General features: G+C 40.7%; 1 protein-coding gene across 11 annotated transcripts in view; it reads left to right on the top strand.

Moving 5' to 3' along the window:
• Positions 1–25084, top strand: part of ADGRL3 (adhesion G protein-coupled receptor L3) — a 698136-nt gene that overhangs the window by 269116 nt on the left and 403936 nt on the right. For 5 of the 11 annotated variants that reach the window (XM_081145463.1, XM_081145466.1, XM_081145468.1 and 2 more), the window contains exon 4: positions 589–774. The exons of the other annotated variants lie outside the window; for them this stretch is intronic. In XM_081145463.1, the coding sequence (XP_081001589.1) occupies positions 589–774 (186 nt within the window). The remainder of the gene's footprint in view (positions 1–588; positions 775–25084) is intronic. 11 annotated transcript variants of the gene reach the window in all.

Raw genomic sequence — 25084 nt, forward strand, 5'->3', positions numbered from 1 at the left:
TTGGTCTTTCATATTTACTCATTTATGTAGTATGTACATTTGTCAGTAAAATCACTGTGTATACAAATGGCAAAAATGTGTGTATATCCTTTCCACCTTAATGTCCTTCACAGATATTAATACAGTATCTTTCAAAAAAAAAAAAGTTAAATAACCTGAAACATAAATAAATATAAAACAATCCATGTAAGTGTAACAATACAACTAACAAAACAAAACTAATAAAAAAACCCCACCTCTCTGAAACTTTTTCACCCATCACCGTCAGAAGCTTTCTATGTGACAGTATTAGTTCAGTGTTTTCATGGACACTGGACGTCAGACGCTGCGAACCGGTGCCGCGGCCGGCGCCGCGCTTTCCCGCAGCGTCTGGGGCGCCCAGCGCCGCGCCTCGCTGTTCTAGCCGGGCCGGGGGGCGAGGCCTTCCTCTGCAGAGAGGGTCCAGCGGGACGCGGGGGGCCGGGCTCGGACGCCCCGCGGGGCGGGCTCGCTGGGCGGGGGCGGGGGCGCGGGGCGCTGACGGCCCGGGCACAGCCTCTCGCAGGGCCCGAGGCGCCCGAGCTGAGTGCCGTCTGATGGTGCCCGCAGGTGGCAAGCACAGCGCGCGACGCCCCGCCCTCACCGCCGCACCGCGACGCCCCGGAGGCGCCCCCGCGCCCGGACACCTCCTCCAGCAGCCCGCCGGGCGCGCGGCGCATCGAGGACCAGGGCCGCGCGGAGCCAGCCGAGGAGGCCGCGGTCCAGGCGCCCCAGGAGCCCAGAGCCCAGCCCAAGGTGCGGGTGCGGCCGCGGGGGGGCGGGGGCGGGGGCCCTGGGAGCTCGCGGGCGGTGCCCCATGGGGCCAGCCTGCCCGTGGCTGAGGTTCGCGGGGGCCCCGGGGAGCTCGCGGGCGGTGCCCCGTGGGCCTGGCCTGCCCGTGGCTGAGGTTCGCGGGGGCCCCGGGGAGCTCGCGGGCGGTGCCCCGTGGGCCTGGCCTGCCCGTGGCTGAGGTTCGCGGGGCCCCGGGGAGCTTGCGGGCGGTGCCCTGTGGGGCTGCCCTGCCCGTGGCTGCGGTTCGCGGGGCCCCGGGGAGCTCGCGGGCAGTGCCCGTGGGCCTGGCCTGCCCTTGGCTGAGGTTCGCGGGGGCCCCGGGGAGCTCGCGGGCGGTGCCCGTGGGGCTGGCCTGCGCGTGGCCGCGGTTCCCTGCGCGCCCTGGCCGCCGCGCGCAGTGCATGCCCGTCCCCCTAGAGCCTCGTCGCTGTTCAGCCGGCGGCCTTCAGCCTGGAGACACCTGTTACCACGGGAGTTAAATGGCTTGCAGGGACAGTGTCACCTCCTGCACAATCGGAATGCTTAGGAAACACAAGTTTGAACATTTCCGGTCATTGGCTCGTTTCAAAAACAAATCTCATCAATGGAAACTAGGAAAAGTTTGAGATGATGCTGACAACATGTTGGTGAGGAATTGCCTATGGATGTTTGAACACGTCAAACCTGGTAGAAAGGTGACGCTCTACAGGAGGAAGCTAATTTTATTCTGAAAACACTGGAGAGCCCTTTGTTTGTAAAGTCTCTGCAGCTGGCAAGTACAGTGGGTACCATGCAGCCCATGAAGCTCCTGTGGGGAAATCTTACATGATATTTGCACAAAATTCAATTCTATTCTTTTCCCCAATACTTTATATTTTATTTTATTTTTAAATAATATTTAGTCAATGTAACATTTTTTTTCTCATTAAATGCCATACAGGCACTCTTATCCCTCTGATTTCCCCCAGGGAATATAATATATTATTATATAAATATATGCTGGGCAAAAGTTGGTTCACGGTTCGTGTGGAAAATAATACAATAAATAATAAATAATAATACAAGAACAACTGTTTTGTGTACTTACAACTGTAGACCTATTTTCACAACCCCTGTATATAAATATATATAATATGATATATATCAGATATTGTCATACTATATTCGTAATTTTCTTTGTGTTCCACAACATGAAAAAGGCTAGGAAGCATTTGGCTTGGTGGACCATGAATATCAAGTACTGTCCCAAAACAACTGTCACCTCTTCTGATTTCCTCAAAGGAATATACATATAAGAAATACTGGCAAAATAATATGAACTACTACTTACTGTACTAGTTGGGCTTATCTTCTAAAGCCCATTACAGAATTCTCTGATAAAACAAGTTGGAATACTTTATTTCAGTTCAGGGCCTAAGGGAGATGCCTCGTAAATCAATTTGAGATTTAAGAGACCTGTGAGAGTTGAAGCTCTCTCTTCAATTACTGCAGCCACACAGAGAGAGTGAGTGTGTGAGAAGCTTGGCACTCACATGGCTCTGTCCACTGTCACATCATTCATTTGATAGCCAAGAATCTTTCTATTGAGGTTAGCATTTCTAACTTGGTGGAGATTATTGGGGCAGGGGACGGTGGTGGGTAAGCACATGAACTTCCCTAGAAGCTTGTAGAATTGACTCCAGCGTGTTGTGAAAATTCAAGGAAAAGGAATAGTAAGCATTCTTTCGGGACGTCATTGTTTCCCGTTTCTACTTTCTGTTGTTCACGACCATTTCAAACCTGAAATTCTCTAAACTGGGTGCTGTGATATTCTTCCCAGAAAGTGCTTCCACAGTCACAATGTTTCCACCATACTAGCTTTTGATTTATATGATAAAATAATATAAAACTAATATTAATTTACTCCAGTGCATATACATTCTCACAGTTTCTAGTACTAATGAAGTAGAAATCCAGAAATGAAGTTTAATTTTGAGTAGATGTTATAAGTATTTAAGTCAGCAACTAACATAATCACACACACACACACACAAACACCCCTACCCGCTGGTAATTCTCTCTTGAGGCAAAAACTTAGAATATTAGTTGTTTAGAATAATTTTTCCCTGTAGAACTTTTACTAAAGAGTCAGCTGAATTTGTTTTCCAACTTTTAAAGCTTAATAAGACTTTTCTGTATTATGAGCTTTTACTTTTTGCCGTGTATCTGGAAGGCTGCTGTGTAGCAATTGGTTATGAATTACGTTTTTCTATCAATTTACAAATGGGAAAATTATATTCTGCTTTAGAGAGAAATGGAAATGAAGGTCTAAGGCAACCTTCCTGTGATCTCATAAATGGAGACTGAGGTAAATGTAATTTAAAAGGAGCCAACAAAATTGTGTTAATCTGTTATGATGAGACAATACTTTTTGGAAGTTGCTTTTGTGCAAAACTAATTTCATCATTGAGACCCAGGGCAACTGAAGGTCATTGCTGAGTGCTTCATGGAAGGATAGGGAAGAATAAGCCCACACGACAGGGGCATGATCTCCCCTAGACAGCACTACGTAGAAGGTAGTGCCATCAGTGGGGTGCTCTCTGCATCCCCACCTGTTGCTGGTAGAAGTGGGCTTCTTGGGGTCCTGGGGGAATAAGAATTTCCTGAGGCCACCATGGGAGGCTGAGGTGTCGTGGAAAGTTTTGTTAATGATATAGCATTTAAGGAGCACCCCTCCCAGGTCCCGTCTCCCTCTGTCCCACCATGGAAAAAGCCCCATTTTGTCTTCAGCAGAGCTAGAATTAAAGCCGCTGCCCAGAGTCTTAGCTCCGTATTAAAGCACAGTGCAGTGCAGCATCTCGTTAGCTTCGCTTGTGTTCCCGGCTGCCGTCCATTGCATGTGGGGTCTGCGTGGCCCTGGGCCCTGCTGCGTCGAGGGCCACGTGGTGGGCTAGCACGGGTCACAGAGCAAGCGAGTGCAAGGAAGCTGCAGCAGAGCAAGAGAAACAGGAGGAACAAGAGGGAGAACGTTTCTTTGTTTGGGGATTTTTAACAAGGAGCTTCACCAATGAATCCTTCGGGAATCTGTTCACTGGCAGCAGCTCCAGCCCACTGGCCAATCCATGGTTCCCCAGGCTGGACTGACAGGCTAGTATCTTTCCTATATCACCCCAGCTTTACTGCCCATTGCCCATTTTTCCCCTTTGTTTGATCCCTTCCCCCAGTGATCTGCAGGGAATGGATCAGTGGTCCCCTGGGGAGGGTGAAGTTGCAGCTTCTTGGTGAAGCTGCCCAGCAGCCATGCTCATAATGCCTGGCCTTCCCTTTGCTTTCTTCCTATTATCAATATTAATAAACTAGCTAGTTACAATGGTAACAACAGTACATACAGCTAGAACATTCGGTTAGGTGTTAAAAGTAGAATTGAAATAAGAGATACACGTTACCTTGGGTTCTTCTAATTGAAGCACATGGAAGAATGCAAACAAGAAAGTGTCAGTCAATTCCACTTAGTAAACTCCACTTCCTTCCCTCCCTCCCCTCCACACCCTTCTCAAAAGAAAAACAAGTCTGTTATAAAAACAAGGTACTTTAAGTTACAGAAAACTCAGAAATAGATATAAATAATAAAGACTGAAATTAATGCCATCTGATTAAAAAATAAAATAGATATTACTTTAAATATTCTTCACCTCTGGTTGTTCTATAGACAGCCAAAGTAGCAAGTAGAAACCCAACACAAACAGCTATAACAACATAACAAAAACCCTTTTATTGGTTTGAAATTAAACTTTGCCCATTTTTCCTTTATATTCATTTGACTCCAGATAGCTAATAGTAGTTCTTGAGAGTTAATGAGTGTTTAGATTCAGAGGAATTAGGACTTCACCATGGAGCAGCAAAGCATAAGGAATTTAAGAAAAGCATTGTTCTCAGAAGACATGTTTTCTTTAGCATATTAAGGCAGAAGGAAGTCTGAGGGCAGATTGCCCAGTTAATGACTAGATATCAAGACTTCCTTGAAGCTTAAGGAATGTTAATGTGTTTTTTATCAGCACTTTACTTTAATTGTGATTTCCATGCAGATGCAGAAAATGTTCATTGAGATGCTCTACAAATAACCCTCCTGCAAGCCACACATAGAGCTCTCTCAGCCAGAATGCATCTAAAGCATTTCAGTCCTGACAAGTCATAAACTCTACTTTTTGCAAGAGCCAAAATGCTTTCCCAAGGGGCTCATGTATTCTGTCAGTCCTTTGGAGAATCACATCAAAATCTACATTCAATTTTCCCCCATTTTGGGTTTTTTATGTTTATAGATGGGAATGCTTTTATGATGATTATAAGCAAGGAGAAAAGTCCATTTGATCTTTTTATTACTTTACACAAACAGCCTTTGGAATATTAAATACTGGAGGTTCCTTCAATTATTTTTGCCTTCACTTAATATTTTTTTTAAGAATGTTGGATTAAGTGCAAATGCATGCTGCGTACTGCACTAATTACCAGGGAAACAAAGATGGGGAAGTCACAAATTTTGATCTCTCAATGAGTATTGGGAGACAAAAAGAGAATATAATGTGGCAAAGGCTTGCTAAAGGACACCTCTCCCCTACACCCAAAGAGGGAAAATCTTGTTTGTAAGATGGTAATTAACAGAAGTACGTGAGAGTGTGTGTGTGTGTGTGTGTGTGTGTGTGAGAGAGAGATAGAGAGAGAGACGGGAGTGCTAAATGCAGGAACTGTGTTTTAAGAATTCATTTCTTATGGGAATCTAAGGACTCCTGAGTACTGGATTTTGGATATCAGTAAGCAATATCAGGGAATCACCTCACCCCCCCCAAATAGACCTAATTCTTTGGTTCTCTAACTTTCCACCAGTTTTCTTTACTCATTAACATTGTAAGTAACTGTCACAACAAATTGTACACCACTCCTCTTAGTACCAGCCACCAACTGGCATTCTCTTCTTGCCTTTTAGTTTAAATTTCCAAGAAAAGGAATTGAATCCCCATTGGGTTAGGTCAGTATCCCTGATTTAATTATTCATGTCACTGGCCATTTCATGACCTATACCCACACGGTAGCAATTATATAGCAAAGAGCCAATACCAGGAATATCTATTTCAGAAATGAGTACAGAGTACTATGGAGAGAGTATCTATCAGTGTTGGAGGGCCAGAGAAAGTGCTCCTGAATATAAAATGGTATCTAAGCTGTAACCTGACGGAGGTGTAGTAGTTAGCCAAACCCAGAGGTAGAAGTAAGATACGTTATGGACAGGGGAAACAGCAGCACAAATGCCTAGTTCAGTATGACTGGAGCATAGAAGTCCAAAGGATAATGTCTAGACATTAGTCCAGAATGATCTGGGAAGTAATCAAGGATTTGATCAGGATGGCATGATACAACATTTTGAGGAGTTTGGAAATTTTGTGACGGCAACAAGGGAATAATTAAGTAAATCTTAGAGGAATTAAGCAAAGAGTGACCTACTGCCTGCATTTGAAGAATAAATTAGAGGTTTCAAGACTGGAGATGGGAAGGCTATTCTGTTGCCTTAGATAAGAAATGATGGTGGCCTTGACTCAAGTGACATTGGTGATAATTAAGACCAAATGACAAGAATTAGAGATTCATTGGATGTGTGAGTAAGACAGAGGAAAATTCCAAAGAGGACAACCAAGTTTCTGGCTTGAGAGATGGCATGGTGAATGAGACTACCACTTACTCAGATAGGAAAGACAAGAGGGGAAGGGAAACATAGGTAAGGATGGTGTTGTTATACAAACATTTACAAATAAATTCTTTAACACACTCCTTTGAACAGAAACTCAACTTTCTGGCCCCAAATTTAAGAACCCATAGCTTAAATACAATATACAAATCTGAAAATAAAATAATTAAAAATGTTATTAGTTGGGCATAAGTTATTCTCATCAAAGAAAAAAAAGCTATTAATATTCTTTGTTACGCATTCTATTTGGCTTAGGTGTAATAAGTGATTCTGCAACAAAAGAGCATCTGCTAGGATTTTCATTCAATCCTTTCTACTTACCGGTAATACCGAGAAGGACTATGGTGGTGCCAAGACGTTAGATCTGATTATGAGCTCTCCTGTGTTCCCATGAAACAGCTGAAAGGACTCTTACTATACAGTACATGCACTTGCAATATATACCTTTCAGTACTATAGCAAGGAGAGAAATTGAACTAAGTTAAGACAGTTGATCTGCTGGCCTACATATATTTGGCATTCATTTAGTTCTTAGTAGAATGTTCCATGTCAAAATTTGGAAAGAAGCTGGAGAGTAATCTGCTCATATTTGGACTCATTAACAATGTAACACTGCACAGAGTTTAATAAAATAATAACAAGAAATAATCTTTTTGAGAGTGCCTCAAAAAATGAATCATGCCTGGCCGGGCTTGGCTCAGCGGTTGAGCATCAACCTAGGATCCAGGTCATCGGGGTTCGATTCCCGGGCAGGGCACATGCCCGGGTTGCGGGCTCGATCCCCAGTCGGGGGCGTGCAGGAGGCAGCCAATCAATGACTCTCTCATCATTGATGTTTCTCTCTCTCTCTCCCTCTCCTTTCCTCTCTGAAATCAATAAAGATATATTTTTAAAAAAATGAATAATGACTTATATAACTCTTGCCTAATTAAAACTAATTATTAAAATAGCAATATCCCTTGAAGACATTGTAAAGCAATGCTTTATCTTAAGGAAATGGTTAATGTTCTCATTGGTTAAGAGTCTAGGAGGTGAAAGCTGCACTAAAAAAATAAGCGCTTTTAAAGTTGTAGATCCAAGACCACAGCTGTAGAGCTCACCTAATTGTACACATAAAAGTGTTAGAATAAACTGATAAGAGCTAGGGAAGGGGTGGTAAGAGCTCATTTGTTGGGTAACTGGTAACACAATGATTTAGGAATGGAGCCAATTCTTTTTTATCCTGTGAGGTCACCCACATGATTGGTTAGTTATGGACTCTGGAATAAATGAAGAACAGGGAGAGGTAAATGCAAGATGCTTTGGGACCCATGAGCCTTCACACATACATACAGTAAATAAGATTAGTAGGCAATACATCTTCTCTTCCTTCAAACCACATCCCTACACATGTTCTATCCTTCAGCCCGAAGGAAGTTCTGTTAATTTACTAGAAAGCCATGGCCTCTTCCTTCTAGATCGTTGGCAAATGGTATTATCTTTGCTGGTTGGAATGTTATATACCACCTGGGTCCTCTTCAGCTCAGCTAAAAATTCGATACCGGTTGAATTGGATTGATTTTCCTCCACTTTTACCCATCCCTAGACCTATTCTTGACAGAACAGTGTCTAATCTCCCTCTGATTCTGAATTACAGTGTCCTGAACGTGCGTGTACATGAAGTAAACAATTTATCTTGACTTCCTCTGGCTTTCATATTTTCATTTTCTATCACTGATGATTATTGGAAAATTCAAGACTTGTTACTCTTAATATGTTTTTACTAGTATTATTTATGTTGACTTTGATGGGTTAAACTTCTGGCATGTTCTCATGATCTTACTCCCCATACTCCCATATTTTTTGAAAAGCTGGTTCTAATTTTGTTGTTATATTACAGTCTGACCTGTGTAGGTAAAGTCTAGGAATTCACAGGGAGGTAAGGAGATGAAAGAACTTGTAACAGAAGAACAGAGATTAATGTTGCTACAGCGATGGAAAACCTTCTGTTTTACAAGCTCAGCTTTGGATGTAACTGTTACTGCAAGAGAATAATATAATGTGGCCTTCAAAGCGCTTGTTAGCCTCTTGGTTTATGTGACAATATAATATTATTTCAGATAAAAGCCCGTTCACATTTATTTCTGTCCTTCGGCGAGGCGTGCCAGTTCAGACAAAATGTCAGGTCTAATTGATATGCAAAATATATTCTTTGCGCCTCGCTCTTAAAACTGTGATGTACATCTAGGGCCTTATATTTTCATGTGAGAAGAAGGGTAATAGGCATCTAGGGAAGTAAGTATTGATGTTAAAAAAGAAAAAAAAGCTTTTAGCATTAAACATGATTTTAAAGCATTTATTTAGGATCTTGTTTCTTTTCCAAATGGTGTAAATACCAGGATGATGTATCCAATTGAAAATAATGTGTTAGTGAGTTTGGCCTTTAAGTATTTACAGGAAAATATGATAAACTCTTTTATTTCTATTGGCATAAATTACAAATTATTTTCTCTTTCCATCTGAAAAGTGTGAGTAGCTTATGGAAATTATATTTCTCATCATTACATTTTTCTTGTTACAAAGGATATGAATAATGGAAAATAAATGCTAAACTTTGACATTTAATCCAAAAAGTGTTTTATTTCCTTGATTTAATTAGGAATGTATTGCAGGTTGTTTCATTAATATCTGTCACATGCTGATAATTGTGTATATGTTCCAAAGGAGCAGATTTTCCACTCCCAGTGACAGATACTTTTCAGAATAAGTTAGTGAATTGTTAGGAAATCTTTCTTTTTCGTCTGTTTCCCTTCAACTTAAACAATGCGAGGTAGTAAAAGAAATCTGAAGTGTATCCAATACAGAGAGGAAACTTCCATTATAATCATAGCAGCCTTAACCCCAAATTAAGATGAGAGGGAAGGGAAGGACTTAAAACATCATACTTTCATAGATAGGCTTATATCTCTTTTTTTTTAGATTTTACATTATTCATATAGATCTGCAGTCCAGAAATACAGACGTTTTGGCAGACACTATCTTTCTTCCATATATATAGTTAATTAAATAGATCTTTTTTCCCCCAATGGTTACTTCGAAAGAAGCTTTTTTTTTTTTTTTTTTTTTTTTGGTTATTAGAGACATCTTTAATTCTTTCCCATTTTGCTTTTACTGCTACAGAGAGGGCATTAGCGTGGGATTGCAGTCACTACGGGGCGGAGGTGTTCGAGTTCATTCACAGTTTCACTCTTTATTAACTGTTTCAACCAAGGCCAAGGACTTACATTTGAAAAGTCTTTTTTATCTCATCTGTATAGTGGTATAATAGAAGTACTTACATTGTTGTTGTGATTATTAAGCATCATATGTAAATATATTAAATAGGATTAAGCATTTACCCCCCTTTTTTTGGCTTTCTGCTTTGTAATAATCATACCGGAGATACACAGTGGACGGTCCATACCAAATTTTCAATGAATTTATTCAGTTACTCATTAATATTTCTGAATAGTCTGGGGAAGAGACAAAGGAATGTTCTAAAATGCTGGCTTTATATTTTAAACACATTCATGGGTTCATAGCTTGGGTGAGTGAACACTGAGTGTAAACGTTTAGGAGAAAGAATAACTCAATTGAATTCATATATTTGTTGTACCTGTGATATACACAGAACTCTGTGAGGCTCTTTCCTCGCGGAATTCTAGTCTGCGGCCGGTGACCGAGAGGACAGCCACACCAGTATGCATTTGACACTGGTTCCGTGCGACGTGGTGTCATCCAAGTGCTGCGGTGCTTTGAGGAAGGGGGAGGTGGCGTTCTCGGTGTGGGCCGGGGACAGGGAGGAGGGGAGGGTAATGTGATATCTTAACTAACTCCAGAAAAAACCCAGGATCGTTTGCAAGCATAGATGGGAGGTGCTGGAGGAAGGAGGGTGTTCCATAATTGAATTATGTCTGAACCAAGTTCTAGTTGGAGCACATTATGACATTTTTCATCAGACAGGGAATAGTCTAGTTTCACCCACAATAAGAACGTGAGGAACGAAGTAGTGGGGCAGGAAGTTTGAAAGGGAGGTTGCAGCTATTTTGTAGGGGGTCTTAAATGTCAGGGTGAGACTTTCTACATAGTTTTGCTCCTGATCAGAGTTGCAGTTTAGAACCTGCGAAGATTATGTGGGAAATGTCGGGATAGAGAGAGACTTGAAAGGGGAGAGATCAGTTAGGTTGTTGCCGTAGGGCAGAAGGTAATGAGCGCCCGGCCTGGGGAGGTAGCAATGGGGATGGAAAGAAGAGGGGCCATGTGAGAAACGCGCAGAGGTGAATCTGCAGCACTTGGCTACTAATTGGATGCAAGAGGCGCGGCTGAGGGAAGAATCAAAGGTACCTAGTGGCTGGGTGGTGCCATCCACAGAATTAGAATCCAAGAGGAAGCTTTTAGGGGGAAAATGGTGAGTTTGGTCCACGAAGTATTGAGTTAGAGGTGCAAATGTGAAGCCGACTCTGACATGTGAGTCTAAATATCGAGAAAAAGTAACTGCGAGTCATAGAAGTTAGTGGTTTTCAGCGTAACGGTGATTGTTACAGCCACTGGGGGTTACGAGATTGCTAAGCAGAGACCACAACGGGCAAGCAGAGATCCTGGGGATCCACTTATGTTCAGAGAAGGCAAGATTATAGACCAGTGAGGGGGATCCAATCATGGGTCGGTACAATTGGTAAACGGAAAGAAGTCCCAGACTTTTCTGATGCATTGCCCCTCTAGCAGCCCCCGATAGTGCCAATCCACAGAATATCCGTACATGTGTAATAAGATTTGCACCTTGATGATAAATTAGTGATACGGTGATCTTTCTCATATGCTCCACATATAAGTAGAGCAAACAATAGGGGATTAGATTTATGAGAATATATGATGGTATTGAGAAAACATGACTAAGTTTAGTGGGTTTCTTCTATTTTTTTCTCTCTTTAATCCTCAGACTTGGAAATTAACAATTAAATTAAATATTATATATCATAATATGCTTTAGGTGGATGATCTAAATATCTTTATATAGACTATAACAAAAAAAGTGAATACTTGTTTAAATACTTAAATCATTTTAAGATTTAAGAATTATCCTCTGGTAAAAATATTTGTCATTGATGGATGTTTATCAAACTATCCTTGAAATATAAAAAAATAAATTTACATTATTTGCAACATAGGCTCTTAGCCCCCTAAATATTTATATCTACCTTAATTTCTGTGTTAAAAAGTAAACACATTAAAACTTTTATTCTTTAGCCTGGCCAGGCGTGGCTCAGTGGTTCAGCATCAACCCACGATCCAGGAGATCATGGTTCGATTTCCCCGGGGGAGCACGTGCCCGGTTGTGGGCTCGATCCTCAGCAGGGGGCGTGTGGGAGGCAGCCGATCAGTGACTCTCATCATTGATGTTTCTGTTTCTCTCTCCCTCTCTCTGAAATCAATAAAAACATATTTAAAAAAACAAAAACCCACTTTCATTCTTTAAATATCTTAGGAATTCAAAAACAGATTAACCTCTTCATTTTATCAGAAACTGTCTTGTAAAAGTAATTTATTTCTACAGTTTCGTTTCTGAAAGGAAAATTGTACCCTTTGTTTATCTAATATTTATAAATTTGGTTTCATCTATATTTAGTAATATTACTTATAGCAATAGAAAATAATGTGATTATTTATAATTGGAAGATATTTGAATGACCTATGAAGATATGTTTTGTTGGTTTGTTTCTTACCTAGATTTTATTTTTCCTGTTATGCAAGTTTGTTTACCACCTTAAAATAAACATCTATGACAACATAGTATTGTTGAAGGGTTATTTATATGAGATCTATTTTTGCATTTATCTCATTTTTAGCTGACCTACATATACACTGTCCATACCTGCGGGCTTACATATAACTCTGTGTGTGAGATTTAAACAGTAGAAATGGTCAGTGGTAACCCCCGGATAGTTTGGGTTCTCATTACCCCGTGCTCCTCACCTTCTTTGCCTTTCTAACTCCCAGTCATATTTTAGCTCTTGGCACTCGGGGTGTGAGGCAGTGTAATTTAGTAATTAAGAGGATGGTTTCGTGGGCCAGCGCCTGGTGTTCTGTCCTGACTCCTCCACTTGTTTGAGGTATGACCTCTCTGTGCCTCCCTTCTCTTATTTCTCAAATAGGACCAATAACAATAGTAACTCACAGCGTTGTTGTATTGAATGAGTTAATCCACGTCAATTAACTAGAAAATACTGCAGCATGCAGCTGGCAATAAGTGTTAGTGAGTCTTTTGCTGTTGTTTTGTTCTGTTTTATCTTCTATTTTCTCTGGCGCCACTTCCTCTGGGAAGCCTTCCTTGATCCCTGAAGGCTTGGAAAGGACAAGGCTACTATGCCCCTTGAATGTTTCATCTGTTTTCCTCCTCGGACTCTGTTTAAAATAAGCAAAGGCTGTGCCTTTTATCCTTAAATCCCAAGCACATACACCTGAGCCTGCCGTGTGGAGGGCACTCATATTTGTTGAACGAGCATGGTGATCACTGGGGTTTTGGAGATATGTGCTGTTGTGTGGTAGCTTTTATTAACGCAATAGTAGCCCCTACACAAATGACCAGGCAAGCTGTAACAGGTCCCGGACCAGAAAAGCTCCAAGACCAAGATGCTGAGATTCTGGAATCGTGGGGTTCATTTAGTTTGCGGTGGGCTTGAGGCCCAGGAAAAAATTATTAGATAGGTGCACACAGTGAGGGTTGGGTCCCTAGGATGGATGGAAGGATCGCACTTCCTTAACTCTGTTTCAGGTAATGTTGCACTCTCCTGATTCATTCTCTGTTCCATACTTTATTTCTGCCGATGGTGTGGTGACAGAGCAGCGAAGCAGGGCAGCCGAGTGGTAAAACGGGCCTGCATGTTGGAGAGAGGCAGAGACGCGCACCCTGACCGCAGCCGCGGCCTCCTGTGGCTTCTGTCTGTGTTTCTCAAGCGGAGAGCGTAGGGGTCAGGAAGGAGCCATAATGGGTGTCACCAAAGGAGGCACACTTAAGGATGAGTAACTGTCAGTCTAGGGGCGTCATGAATATTTAAGGGTTATGGTCATTACATCTCTTTCTAAGTAACATTCTAACTTGTTCCTTTTTGTAATTGATATTCAACAGAACTATGCCCCATTATTTCTCACGTGTCTGTGTGTTACTAACATACTTTCTATTCATTTTTTAAAATATGTCTTTATTGATTTCAGAGAAAGGAAGGGAGAGAGAGAGAAACACCAATGATGAGAGAGTCATTGATGGGTTGCCTCCCGACTGGGGATGGGGCCCGCACCCGGGACATGGGCCCTGACCAGGGATCAGACCCCAGTCTCCTGGATCCTAGGTCAATGCTCAGCCACTGAGCCACACCAGTCGGGCATATTCTCTATTCTTAATACATCTTATGAATTCAGCCTATGTCTCTTGGGTTTACTTGCCAGTACATTATGTATATTTAACACGTAAACTTTATCTATCCTATTTGTTTCTTGTCTCTAGAGCAGATTGAAAATTCTCAATTAAAACAGCAAATACACATCACATGTGGTGTACAGTCAGGCTACCCATCTGTCCCGGTGTCCCCAGAGAGACCTGCTTTACACCTGTTGTCCTGCCGTCCTCCTCAAGAGGACCCTCTTTCATTCTCAAAAGGGTCCTGATTTGGGTGATAATGTGTGTGGTCACCTTAGTATCATCCACCATCTGCTCCTTGTAGAACTATGTAAATTGAGGTAAATTATATAACATCCCATCTATAACATTAGTGGATTGGCTGTTATTTGTAAAGCCCTTGCCAAATCTAAGATTCTTTGACATTTATGGGAAAAAAATTTAAAGCTTTTTACTTTCTTGAGTCTATTCACATGACTCCTATCCTGAAGACAAGTGCATTTTCCCATTAAAAATAGATCTAAATAGAATTTGAATATACATGTATGCATTAACTACTTTGAAATGTGTGAAATTACAGTTTTAATTTATACTTGGAGCTCCATATCTGAGACATTGTGACCTTGCACTTTCAAGTTGAAAAACTAAAAGCACTTTTATTAATTTCTTTTAAAATAGAGTATATTAAATAAAAGGCTTTGAAATCATTATATGTGGTTTTAAAAATATTTTACTGCTCTGTGTTCAACCTATGCTAGTATTCCTATCTCTATATTGAATTAAGTAGTTGGCAGGGGATACTTGTTTCTGAGGAGGGAATGATTTTAGTTTTCATTATGACATATTTTCAGGTGTTCCTGAGCCAGTTCTGCAGGGATTTTGAGAATAATGGGAATTAAAGTAAATCAGACCTTTAGCGACAGATTTGGATATCACCTACAGAGAACAAAATTACATCAATGTATGAGTTGTCCTAGAAGGGTTAGTGTAGATGTGAAGGGAAGGAAAGAAAATCTGAATAGCATTTCTGTTTTTGCTGTTCAGTTGTTCCCTGCGTCTTTCAAGATTGATAACTAAATATCTTACCATATAGTAACTGGATTTGCTCTCCCCTCAAAAAAAACAAATCTTCCAAGAATATATGGATATCTGAATTGTTTTATTTTAGTGCAGCACTGCTTATTTCAGGTCAAAGTGTGTTTGTTTGTTTTTTAATGGCTGGAAAATTTCATGGTTCAGTGTTGAGTTTGGTAAACACAGACTGTGGGAAGACAGATTTTGTCTTTTGGAATTTTGAATTTATAATGTTACTCAGTTTGAAAGGGCTGGGATTAATACATTTATTCATTATTCAAGTCTCCTTGCACCCTGCCTAGGTGATCCCATAGTACTGAGGAAAAAAAAGAAAATAATACAACCACCCTGCTGTGGTACCACATTAACTTAAAAAATATCAAGAGATTTGACAGGTGAGTAAATAACTTGGGCTTCATGGAAACGCTCTCATTTTTGTAGGCTTATGGAAAAGCAAGAGTAATGAAAATGTATTGATCTGTGCATTATTGGCTGTTTCTAGGAATTATGATAAGTATAGATGGTGGCACTCGGCACTTAAATGTATTAGGGAACTGGCCACACTCTCATGTTATAGTTATGTATGTATGTGCCTTCTCCTCCTTACTTGATTATAAAATTCTTGAGCTAAGGGACTGTATTTGCCAGAGTTCTTAACATTATGGTTCATGGGACTTACTCAGTGATATTTCTCTAATTGTGTATTAATTATAATGCAGATAGCAAAGTATCTGTGATCTGTAGACTACCGTCCATGACAGTAGGCAGTAGCTGACAAAATATTGGCATGCTTGCGTCGCATATCCCTGATGAGGCTGTTAAGGAAATAAAAGAAAATGAGTGTGCATGTTTGCATACATGTTCCTTCACAGAACTGCATCTCTGTGAAATAATCAGGTGCTTTGCTCCCACCTCTACCCTGCAGGAGACAAGTTTTCTCCTAGTCTGACTTGCACCATACTAACAGCTGCTGTTTGACTTGTTTGGGCCTTTTGGAAGCTGCTCATTACTTCCCTTGGGGTGGTGGGGATGAGGAAAGGTGAGCGCCTTATATTATTCTTTGGCAGCCTCAGGGGTTCACTCAGGAACCTCAGTGGCTTGCTGTGGAGAGAGCACTGAACAGCCCTCCACTTGAAAACAGATCCTAATTAAAGCATCTCATTTCCCTCATTCAGCAAGCCTTTATTATGAACCTACTGTGTGTAAATAAATGACTGTTTAGCTAAATAGTAGAAATCTGAAGATTTCACTCCTATTTGGGAGGAAATTAGAAACCAATAGATAAAATGTAAAATGAAGCTGAGAGGAGAGCAACCCTGTTTTAAATCATTGTTGAGGAATCAATTTGGAATGTTTGTCGGGTAAAATTCCCATGTGCGATGTGCTCTCTAATTTTCTGACACTACGCCTAATATTTCTTTATGCCTGCACAAGTTTGCCCTTAATTTTTGAGAAAAGCAGACAGTGCTTTTTATGCTCCTGTATATTTCTGTTAGCCTGTGGAAGTATTATTTTCCCTCACCATAACCGAGCTTTAAAGTATGTAATATCCTGTCTGTGTTTCAAATGAAGGTGATATGTTTTCTACCACATGCATATAAAGTAAGGAAAGGATCATTTGGGCTCTCTGAGTATATCACCTATTTCTTTCAGTGTGTTTTATAATAGTGAGTAGTTAACAAGCTAAAACAAAATGCTTGGCAGAGTTGATGATCTCTCCCTTAGGAGAGATCTTGGAATTAGAAGGTATACGTTGATTTATACGAAGGTCACCGGTTTATACTGAGTGTCGGAGGAGGAGAGGCAGTCAGATATGCATGGCTGCATCGAGACAGGAAAAGTCTTGCATTTATAGCCACAGCAGCTCTTGTTTTATCTCCCAAGTTAAAACGAAAGCTTATATGACTTGGAGTGAGAAAAAAGTTTATCAGCAAGATCATTAATAACTTGGGACTCAGCTTTTCAAGTTACAATTAGCTGCTCAACAGCTGTGACCTTCAAGAGCTACCCATTATTGCCGTTCCCGATTGTTCACTCCCCACTCGGGAGCTCTTTTCAGAAAGAGTTTCGCTGACATCATTGACCCCAGGGGTCAGAATGAGAAATGACTCTTCAAGCACTCATTTGTAAGTCTTGTTTCTTCAGGATGCTGTTTGTGTGTGTGTGAGGAAATTAGTCCATGGTTAATGCCTCGTTGTAAATCCAGCTGTTTGGTCCGAACCCAGTTAGGATGCGATGCCAGTTCGATGAAGGGGCACACCTGGGAGGAGCAAGATTTAGTGGCCTCAAAAACAGAGTAAAACTGATGGTAACACAAGCTCCATTTTATTTAGATGTTTAAAAAAAAGGCTCTCAATCCACATGTTTGCCAACTCTGTCATGCACTGTGTAGCATCTCACGGGATCAGCAGGGATTTCCAGCATGCTGTGTGCTTGGCACACACCGCAGCCCAAGGAGAAAGTGGGGATTAGAGGAGCTGCAGTGAAGTATGAAATGAAGCTGGCTGGAGGAGGGCCTGCATTGGGCTCGGCTTCTTGGCCTCAGTTCCTTTACGTATTAAGAACACGGGACTCTCGGGGACAAGGTATTTGCTTTCTCATGATATAGTGCGTCGTGTCTGTACTCTGAAAGGAGACTTCTTTAGGAAAAAGCTGTCTGTCATGAGACGAAGAATAAACGAATTGACAGGAAGGGTGATAGAATTTGTTATCGATAAGGACTTTTCTGGCCAATTAGGCCTCGGAATTAAATCTTCTAGTCTTCGGGAAGTCTTGTCAGTGCAATATTTATATGACAAAGCTTTCAACGTGCAGTCTCGGCAGTTTCACTAACATTTCAGACATGTGAAGTCACCGCGACGTGGTAAATGGAATCTCTGGATGTAGGACAAGGCGGCCTGGCCTCTGCTTCTGGCTCATTTCCTTCCCGACCATGTGACCCGGGACAGAACCTCTGCCCTGTGTGCTCTGAGTTCTCATCTGTGAAAATGATGGGATTAGGTTGGACTCGGGTGATATGTCAGATTCTTGGGAAACTACACGTCTTGGAATTATAAGCTCTCTTAGAGCATTTGTACTTCTCTGTCACCTTCATTTCAACTGTCTTCACTAGTGTCACTGTTACTAGCCTCAGTGACTAAAAGAATCATTGAGTCTATATTCTACATAGGCTTCGGAGCTCTCCTTTCATTCTCCAACCCCAGCCTCTCAACCACAACACTATTATTTGCTTGCCCCGTCTAGTATCATATGGTTAGCTTATCTATTTTATTTTTTTAATGTCCCTATGCATGAATTTTCTAATACTATGATTTCTAAAGTATAGCTTTGCGTTCACATGTCCAATAAGGTTCTCCTAAAAAAATAACTTCATAATGATGAATTCGAAACTACTGTCGATACTTTCAGCAAATGTAGTTACAAATGAACAAGATCAGCGACAGCAAGAGCTTACTTCTTAAAATGTCCTATGTACCAGGTACACTTTTTAAGCGCTTCACATATATTAACTTATTTAATCTTCATAACCAGCCTATGAGGTAGGCACCATAATTGTTCCAAAAAGAAATTAAGGCACCACAAAATTCAATGACTTGTCCAAAGTCATGGCGGAATTAGGACCCAAACCCAGGCAATTTGCCCCAAAGTCTGAAGTGATTACCACTCTACCGTAATATTTTAAAATACAAACACCGAGTGAAATACACTGGCCTTTCTTCAAGGCATCTAAGATTCCCATATGCTTTAGACATTAGAATTATTAAACTCATTCCTAAAACTGGATTAAATATAGCAAAACTTGAGGGAGAAGATTTGAGCATACAGCACAATTGTCCCATTGAATTCACTGAAGATAAACCTGAATTTAATGCCTAAGCTGATATTTTAAAGGAGTTTTTTTTTATAAAAAAGATTTAATCTGTGTGTATTGGAAGTCTACCACTGATAACAATTGATTAGTGACAGAAAGGGGCATCCTTGGGTGTAGGAAAGAAGGTAAAATATGCAATATTAATATTACTAGACTTTCATCAAAGTTAAGTTTGGTATGACATATTCCCAAAAAGGAAAAAAAAAAATTAGCCAGGCACCTTTATTCAGGACGTGATTAGGATCAGCTGGGCTGGGAGGTCATGACCCAGAGGCTTGCCAAGCAGAGCCCACGAGGCCACTGTCACCGGAGGCAGAGGGAGAGGCGGCCCGGAGTTCACAGACGCTGCGCAGCCTGGCGAGGCCTCGGGGATGAAAGGGCCAGTGCGAGACGGCAGAAGGAGTTCATGGCCCCGCAGCAAGAAGAGCACTGCGGCGGCTTGGCTGCTCCTTTTGGCGGCTTTATTTGTTTCACCCCTGGTGAGAGTTCATCCTGAGAGAACCTGGCCAGCAGGTGAGGATAACTGGAAACAGCTGGCTGTTAGTGAGGGCAGGGCAGAGCAGATGCTAGCTTTCTGGGAGAGGTTTGTATTTTTATTTTTTCCTGACAGCTGGGCAGGTCACATGTAGTTTACTCTTTTAGCCGCACATTGTAACAGTCCTTCCTCTAACCCCATATCCACAGGCCATGTTTCTTGTCCTTCAGGGCTGTTGTGTCTAAGGAAATATAAATAAAGGATTGGAAATTAAGTATTGGTATTCTTCAGTAAGGTTGATTTGCTCCCGTCTCATAGCTAAACTCCAAAGGCATCTTGCCCTAGCTGCTTTTGCTCAGTGGTTAGAGTGTCAGCCCACAGACTGAAGCGTCCTGGGTTCGATTCCAGCCAAGGGCACGTACCTGGGTTGCAGGCTCCATCCCCGGCACTGGTCCGGGCGTGTGTGGGAGGCAACCAATGGATGTGTCGTCTCTCAATGCCTCTCTCTCCAAAAAGCAATGGAAGAAATATCCTCCAGTGAGGATTAAAAAAACACCACCTCTTCTTGATAGAAGAGCTGTCATTGGAAAGAAGAGAGCTCCCGAGAAAGCCAGAGGAGTAACTGTGAGCGCCATGCCCCTGGGTTACCTGGAGAGCAGTTCCTCTGTGCATTTCCAGAGGGAGCTCTCTGCCCAAAGAACCACAGGAGGTCATTCTCCAAAGTTCCCCTGAGCCTGTGAGTGTGGCCTTCCTTTTTATCCAAGCAAACAAGCCGACCAACCAGGCAAATGGTCCCATTGAGCCTTGGATATACATAAAATAGTGTTTCAGTAGCTGAGCTGGTTGAGTTTCTGAAACTGCTTTACACTGGTTCAGTCTGTTTGTGCCTATGAACATATTTGGTGAGAGGGTGCTGTGAGGTTGTAGGAAACTCCTCCAAACTTTGAAAAACTCTTTTGACCGGAAGTAGTCCAAGAGAGTTTGCTTTTTCCCTCATCATTTTTGATCTAAGTAAGTCATGTAGATTTTTATGTAACTAGAGATGACTCTATGATATTAAGAATGTAATTTGAAACTGGATGTTCTCATTATATGTTAAACTAGAAGGAACATTTGAGATCTCATGTACCATCCAGTTATGTACCAGTGAGGAAACTGGCCCAGAGTTTCAAGTAACTTCACCATACTTAATGCACTGACCACACTTACAGCCCAGCTTCATTTCCAATCACGTTTACAGCTTGACATGTACATTTTGAAGTGAAATATTTTGTGTTTTGTTTTTAGTTGTTTAAATGAAAGCAAACTTGAGGAATATTATGTGTAAAGATTTACATTATTTCTGGGAATTAAAAACATAATTTATGTTCATAATAGAATATTGAGAAAACAGGAAAATTTTAAAGAAAAAAAAATCATGTATCAGCCTGCTAAAGACAACTACTGTGAAGATTTTCAGGGATTTTTATCTTTTTATCTATGTGTCTGTTTTCTTTAATGCAGTTGTGATTATACTATAATTTTTATCTGTTTTTTCAAGTAAGATTTTGTAAACTTCAGCCTCTTTGAAAGTGTTTTACAACAGTTACATTCGCATGATATCCACTTAGAGAGAATCATTTACTTTCATGTGCTATTTTGTGGCATTTCATTTTTAGTATATTAAGAGATTTTTGCATAATACAAATACATATCACAGAAGTGACACTGTTTTTTCGCCATTTCCTCGTGTTCACTCCTCATTCCACTTGAATCCTGCACTCTTTGCTACAACTACACTAACACTGCTTTCTTTAACTTGTCCGAGTATACATTTTGCCAAATCTAGTGTTTGTTTCTTCTTTCTTTATCGTAATTGACTTCTCAGTATCATTTGAAAATCCCACACACCCGTTTTTCCTGTTTCTTCTATTTTAGAACCTCAGCTATATAGAATTAAGTCAATTTCATTTCTCATATTATCATTTCCCAGTTTGTTCAATCTTTGTTTTATTTATTTTCATTTTTCTCTGTGGTGGGCAGCATAATGCCCCCTGCCCCCAAACGATGCTCACATTCTGATCCCCGGAACCTGTGAATATGTTAGCTTAGATGCCAAAGGGGACTTCGCAGTTGCAGTTAGGTGAAGGGCCTTGCCAGGCGGGTCCAATGTAATCAGTCGCAAGGATGCTTAACAGTGGAACTGGCAGAGCCCTGGCCGATTTGGCTCAGTGGCTAGAGCGCTGGCCCCCGGACTGAAGGGCCCCGGGTTTGATGCCGCCTAAGGGTATGTACCTCGGTTGCAGGCTCAGTCCCTGACCCTGGTCAGGGCGCTTGGGGAGGCAACCAGTCTATGTGTCTCTATCACCTCGATGTTCCGATGTTCCTTTCTCTCCTTTCCATTCTCTCTGAAAAAGCAAAACAATGGAAAAAATATCCTCAGGTGAGGTTAAAAAAAAAAGTAGAAGTGGGAGGCAGGGAGATGAAGGAAGGCACGAAGAGATACAACATTCCTTGGTTTTGAACATGGAGAAACAGGGCCTCTAGAAGCTAGAATTCTCATACAGAGGCTCCAGGAAAAACCAGCCCTGCTTACCCTTCATTTTAGACCAGGGAGAACTACATTAGATTTCTGAGCTACAGAACGGTAAGGTAAAATTTGTGTGCTTGTACACCATAGTCTCTGGTGATTGTTACTGCAATGATAGAAAACTGATATCTTCCTTTCTCATACCCCTTCCCCATGCTAATGCATTTAAGGTATGTCCTTTTAATAATTTCAAAGTTTACTGAAATATGCCTGTATCCTTAAAAAATAGAAAATGTTTTGTGTTTCTTATATATACATAAAGGCATAGGTGGTATTGTGCCATTTATCTTGTTTATTACTTTTTCACTCAGTGCTGCTGCTGAACTCTAGTCACGTTGTTATGTTGTTTGCCCAGTGATTCTAACCGCGGTCGCGGGGTTCTAACCGCGGTCGCGTGGTTCTAACCGCGGTCGTGTGATTCTAACTGCGGTCGTGTGCTGCATAAGGACAGTCAGTCAGTGACGGTCACATAGAGCATGGTCATACCATATAACCTTGGCCTGTACTAGATATATGTAGGACACATCTAGTTTGTGTAAGTGTACTCTATGATGTTCACACAACCAAGAAACTGCCTAACAATACATTTCTCAGAATTTGTCCCCGGTCGTTAAGGGACACGTGACTGTACATGAAATCTATTACCTGAGTATTCCACATCTGCATTGTATTTCATCGTATGCATACACTACCTCTTACCAGTCTAATCTCCTAATGTTTCTGTCTGCTCATCTTAGTCCATCACACATATGTTTCACTCTTTATTTATCCAGTGATGGACGCTTAGGAGGCTTCAAATTCTTCATGATCAAAGACAATGTGCCAGACATTGTCCAAGATGCCTCTTTGAGGACCATTTTGAGAGTTTCCTTGGGAATATATTTTGGAATAGATGACACGCATAGGTAACTTCACTAAGTACTGACAAATTGCTTTTCAGAGTGGCTGCAATAGTTTTCACTTGACCAAACAGCTGAGGAGAGTTTCCCTTTCTTCATAGTTTCCCCAAAGCTTGATGCTAAAAGCTAGCTTTCTGATTCTGTCTGCCTGAGAGATGCTAAGTGGTATCTCATTGTTTTAATTAGCATTTCTCTGACTAACCAGTGAGATTGAACATCTCCTTCAATACTAATTAGCTGTTCGGATAGCTTCTGTAAATTGACTCCTTATAGTCTTTACCTATTTTTCTCTTAGGTTACGCTCTCTGCCCACACTGCTCTTTTTTTTTTTTCCCATGGGTAGTTCCTTTGCAGTCCTCAGCTTAATTGTCACCTTTGTAGAGACCTTCTCTAACAAAAAAGTAAACACATCGCTCTTTATCATATACCCCTATTTTAATTCTCTGCCAAAGGCTAGATGTTATTTTTCATGCTTCATCCCTGTAAAATATAAGACTACCATGAGACTCAGGATTCTATGTTTCTGGTTTAATTACTGGGCCTTGAACGAACAATATCTAGCATTTACTAAGCACTAAGAAGTAATTTTAACTAAGTTAATTAATATAATTAAAACTAGAAAGATCATGAATCTGATGATTATTAAATAATGTGACTGTTTAAGAAGTTGATAAAATTGTTTCTTCAAGCAATACACTGACTTAATTAGTCAGCAAGGGTGACGTCACAAATCACTGGAGGAATGACAGATTGCTTAATACATAGTGTTGGAGAAAAATAAAACTGGGTCCTCACCAACACAACACATTTAAAGGAGGATTCCCTATGGATAAATCTTAAATGTAAAATGTAGTTCCATAATTAACAGAAGAAAATGGGGACTATTTTTCTGATCAAGTAGCAAGGACAGTTAAAAAACAAAAAACTGCAATATGTTGATATAAATTCAAATCTTGCAATAAGTTCTTATATTTAAATACACATTTTTTACTTTTTTGTCTTTTTTATCTTAGAGGTTGTACATTTAAATATCAAATTTGATTTTAAAATTAGCTTTAAAATACTCAAATATGGCAACATCACATATCAAAATTAATGTTGACTTGAGTGTATTGTTTATAGAGTACTTTTATCAAATCACAATGGTGTGGGGAGATATACAATTATTTACTTTTGGCAAAATACAGAAGTGTCTTGAAATATGTCATGTGAAGGTTTATTGAGGCTTGATCTGCAGGAACTGTCTGGTGTATTTGTTGTGGAGTGAATCTGCTGCATTAGGGACTGATTCTTGGCTTTAAGTACATCAAATATGTTTGCTTGATTTCATTACATTTTAAATGCATACAGTATCTTCATCTTTGCAAAAATATTTTTTTCATGAGAATAGTTTTACTTTGGGATTCAGCTGAAGTGGTGTTGAGATTGAGAAGATACGTAGATTTATGGAACTAGATTGTTTTTTTCTTTTATGGCTTCAACGATGAAAAGACAAACTGGGAAGGGTGCTAAAAAAGACAATATTGTTAAAAATGACAGTGTCCTCAAGGTATTAAAATAACTCACTTTTCTTAGGAAAGAGAATTTTGAATTTGTTTACTTCCTCAGAAATAGGCGCGCTTACTCGTATAGTAATTCAGATATGCAGGCATGAATGTGTCCGTGTCTTAAATGGATATGACAGTAACATACAGGAATATAGATTACTTCAGTGTCCTATAATCTTTGCTGATTCATTTCATGGAGCAGCAGACAAGGTTGTTTAGATACTTTGCTGTGGTGCGTGGTGAATCAGCGAAACTGGCAGTAGTCAAGAGATAACCAGGGAAGTAATATAAATATGATTCCAGAACTGTTCTTGCTTGTGAGCCAAATTGATTTTGAGAGGATGGCTAAGGCATAGTTTTAAAGCCATGATATATTTATTAATTTATGGGTCATTAATCTAGGGAGCTGGCCAACTAAGTGGTTACTTTGTTAACGATGGCGCTATAAATCTAGGTAATTCCTGAATACCTCACTATTTATATTATTAGTTGAGCTAGTCACAGGGCCTCCAGTTCTCCACTGTCAGGTTGTGTGTGTTTGTGTGACTAGACGCTTGTAAGTTTTTATGCTGATGATATTAATCACTTTGTAGCTATATTGTCCTTTTTCATGTCAGCTAAACACTTGATCCAAGGTCACTCCACATATTCCTTTTAGATTAAACTGAGGATTTGGAGGATGTTTCTCCAGCACCAGTACTTGAGACCAGTGTAACTGTTTGTAATTATGTAG

This window comes from Miniopterus schreibersii (assembly GCF_964146895.1).
Source record: "Miniopterus schreibersii genome assembly, chromosome: 1".
NCBI classification, from domain to species: domain Eukaryota; kingdom Metazoa; phylum Chordata; class Mammalia; order Chiroptera; family Miniopteridae; genus Miniopterus; species Miniopterus schreibersii.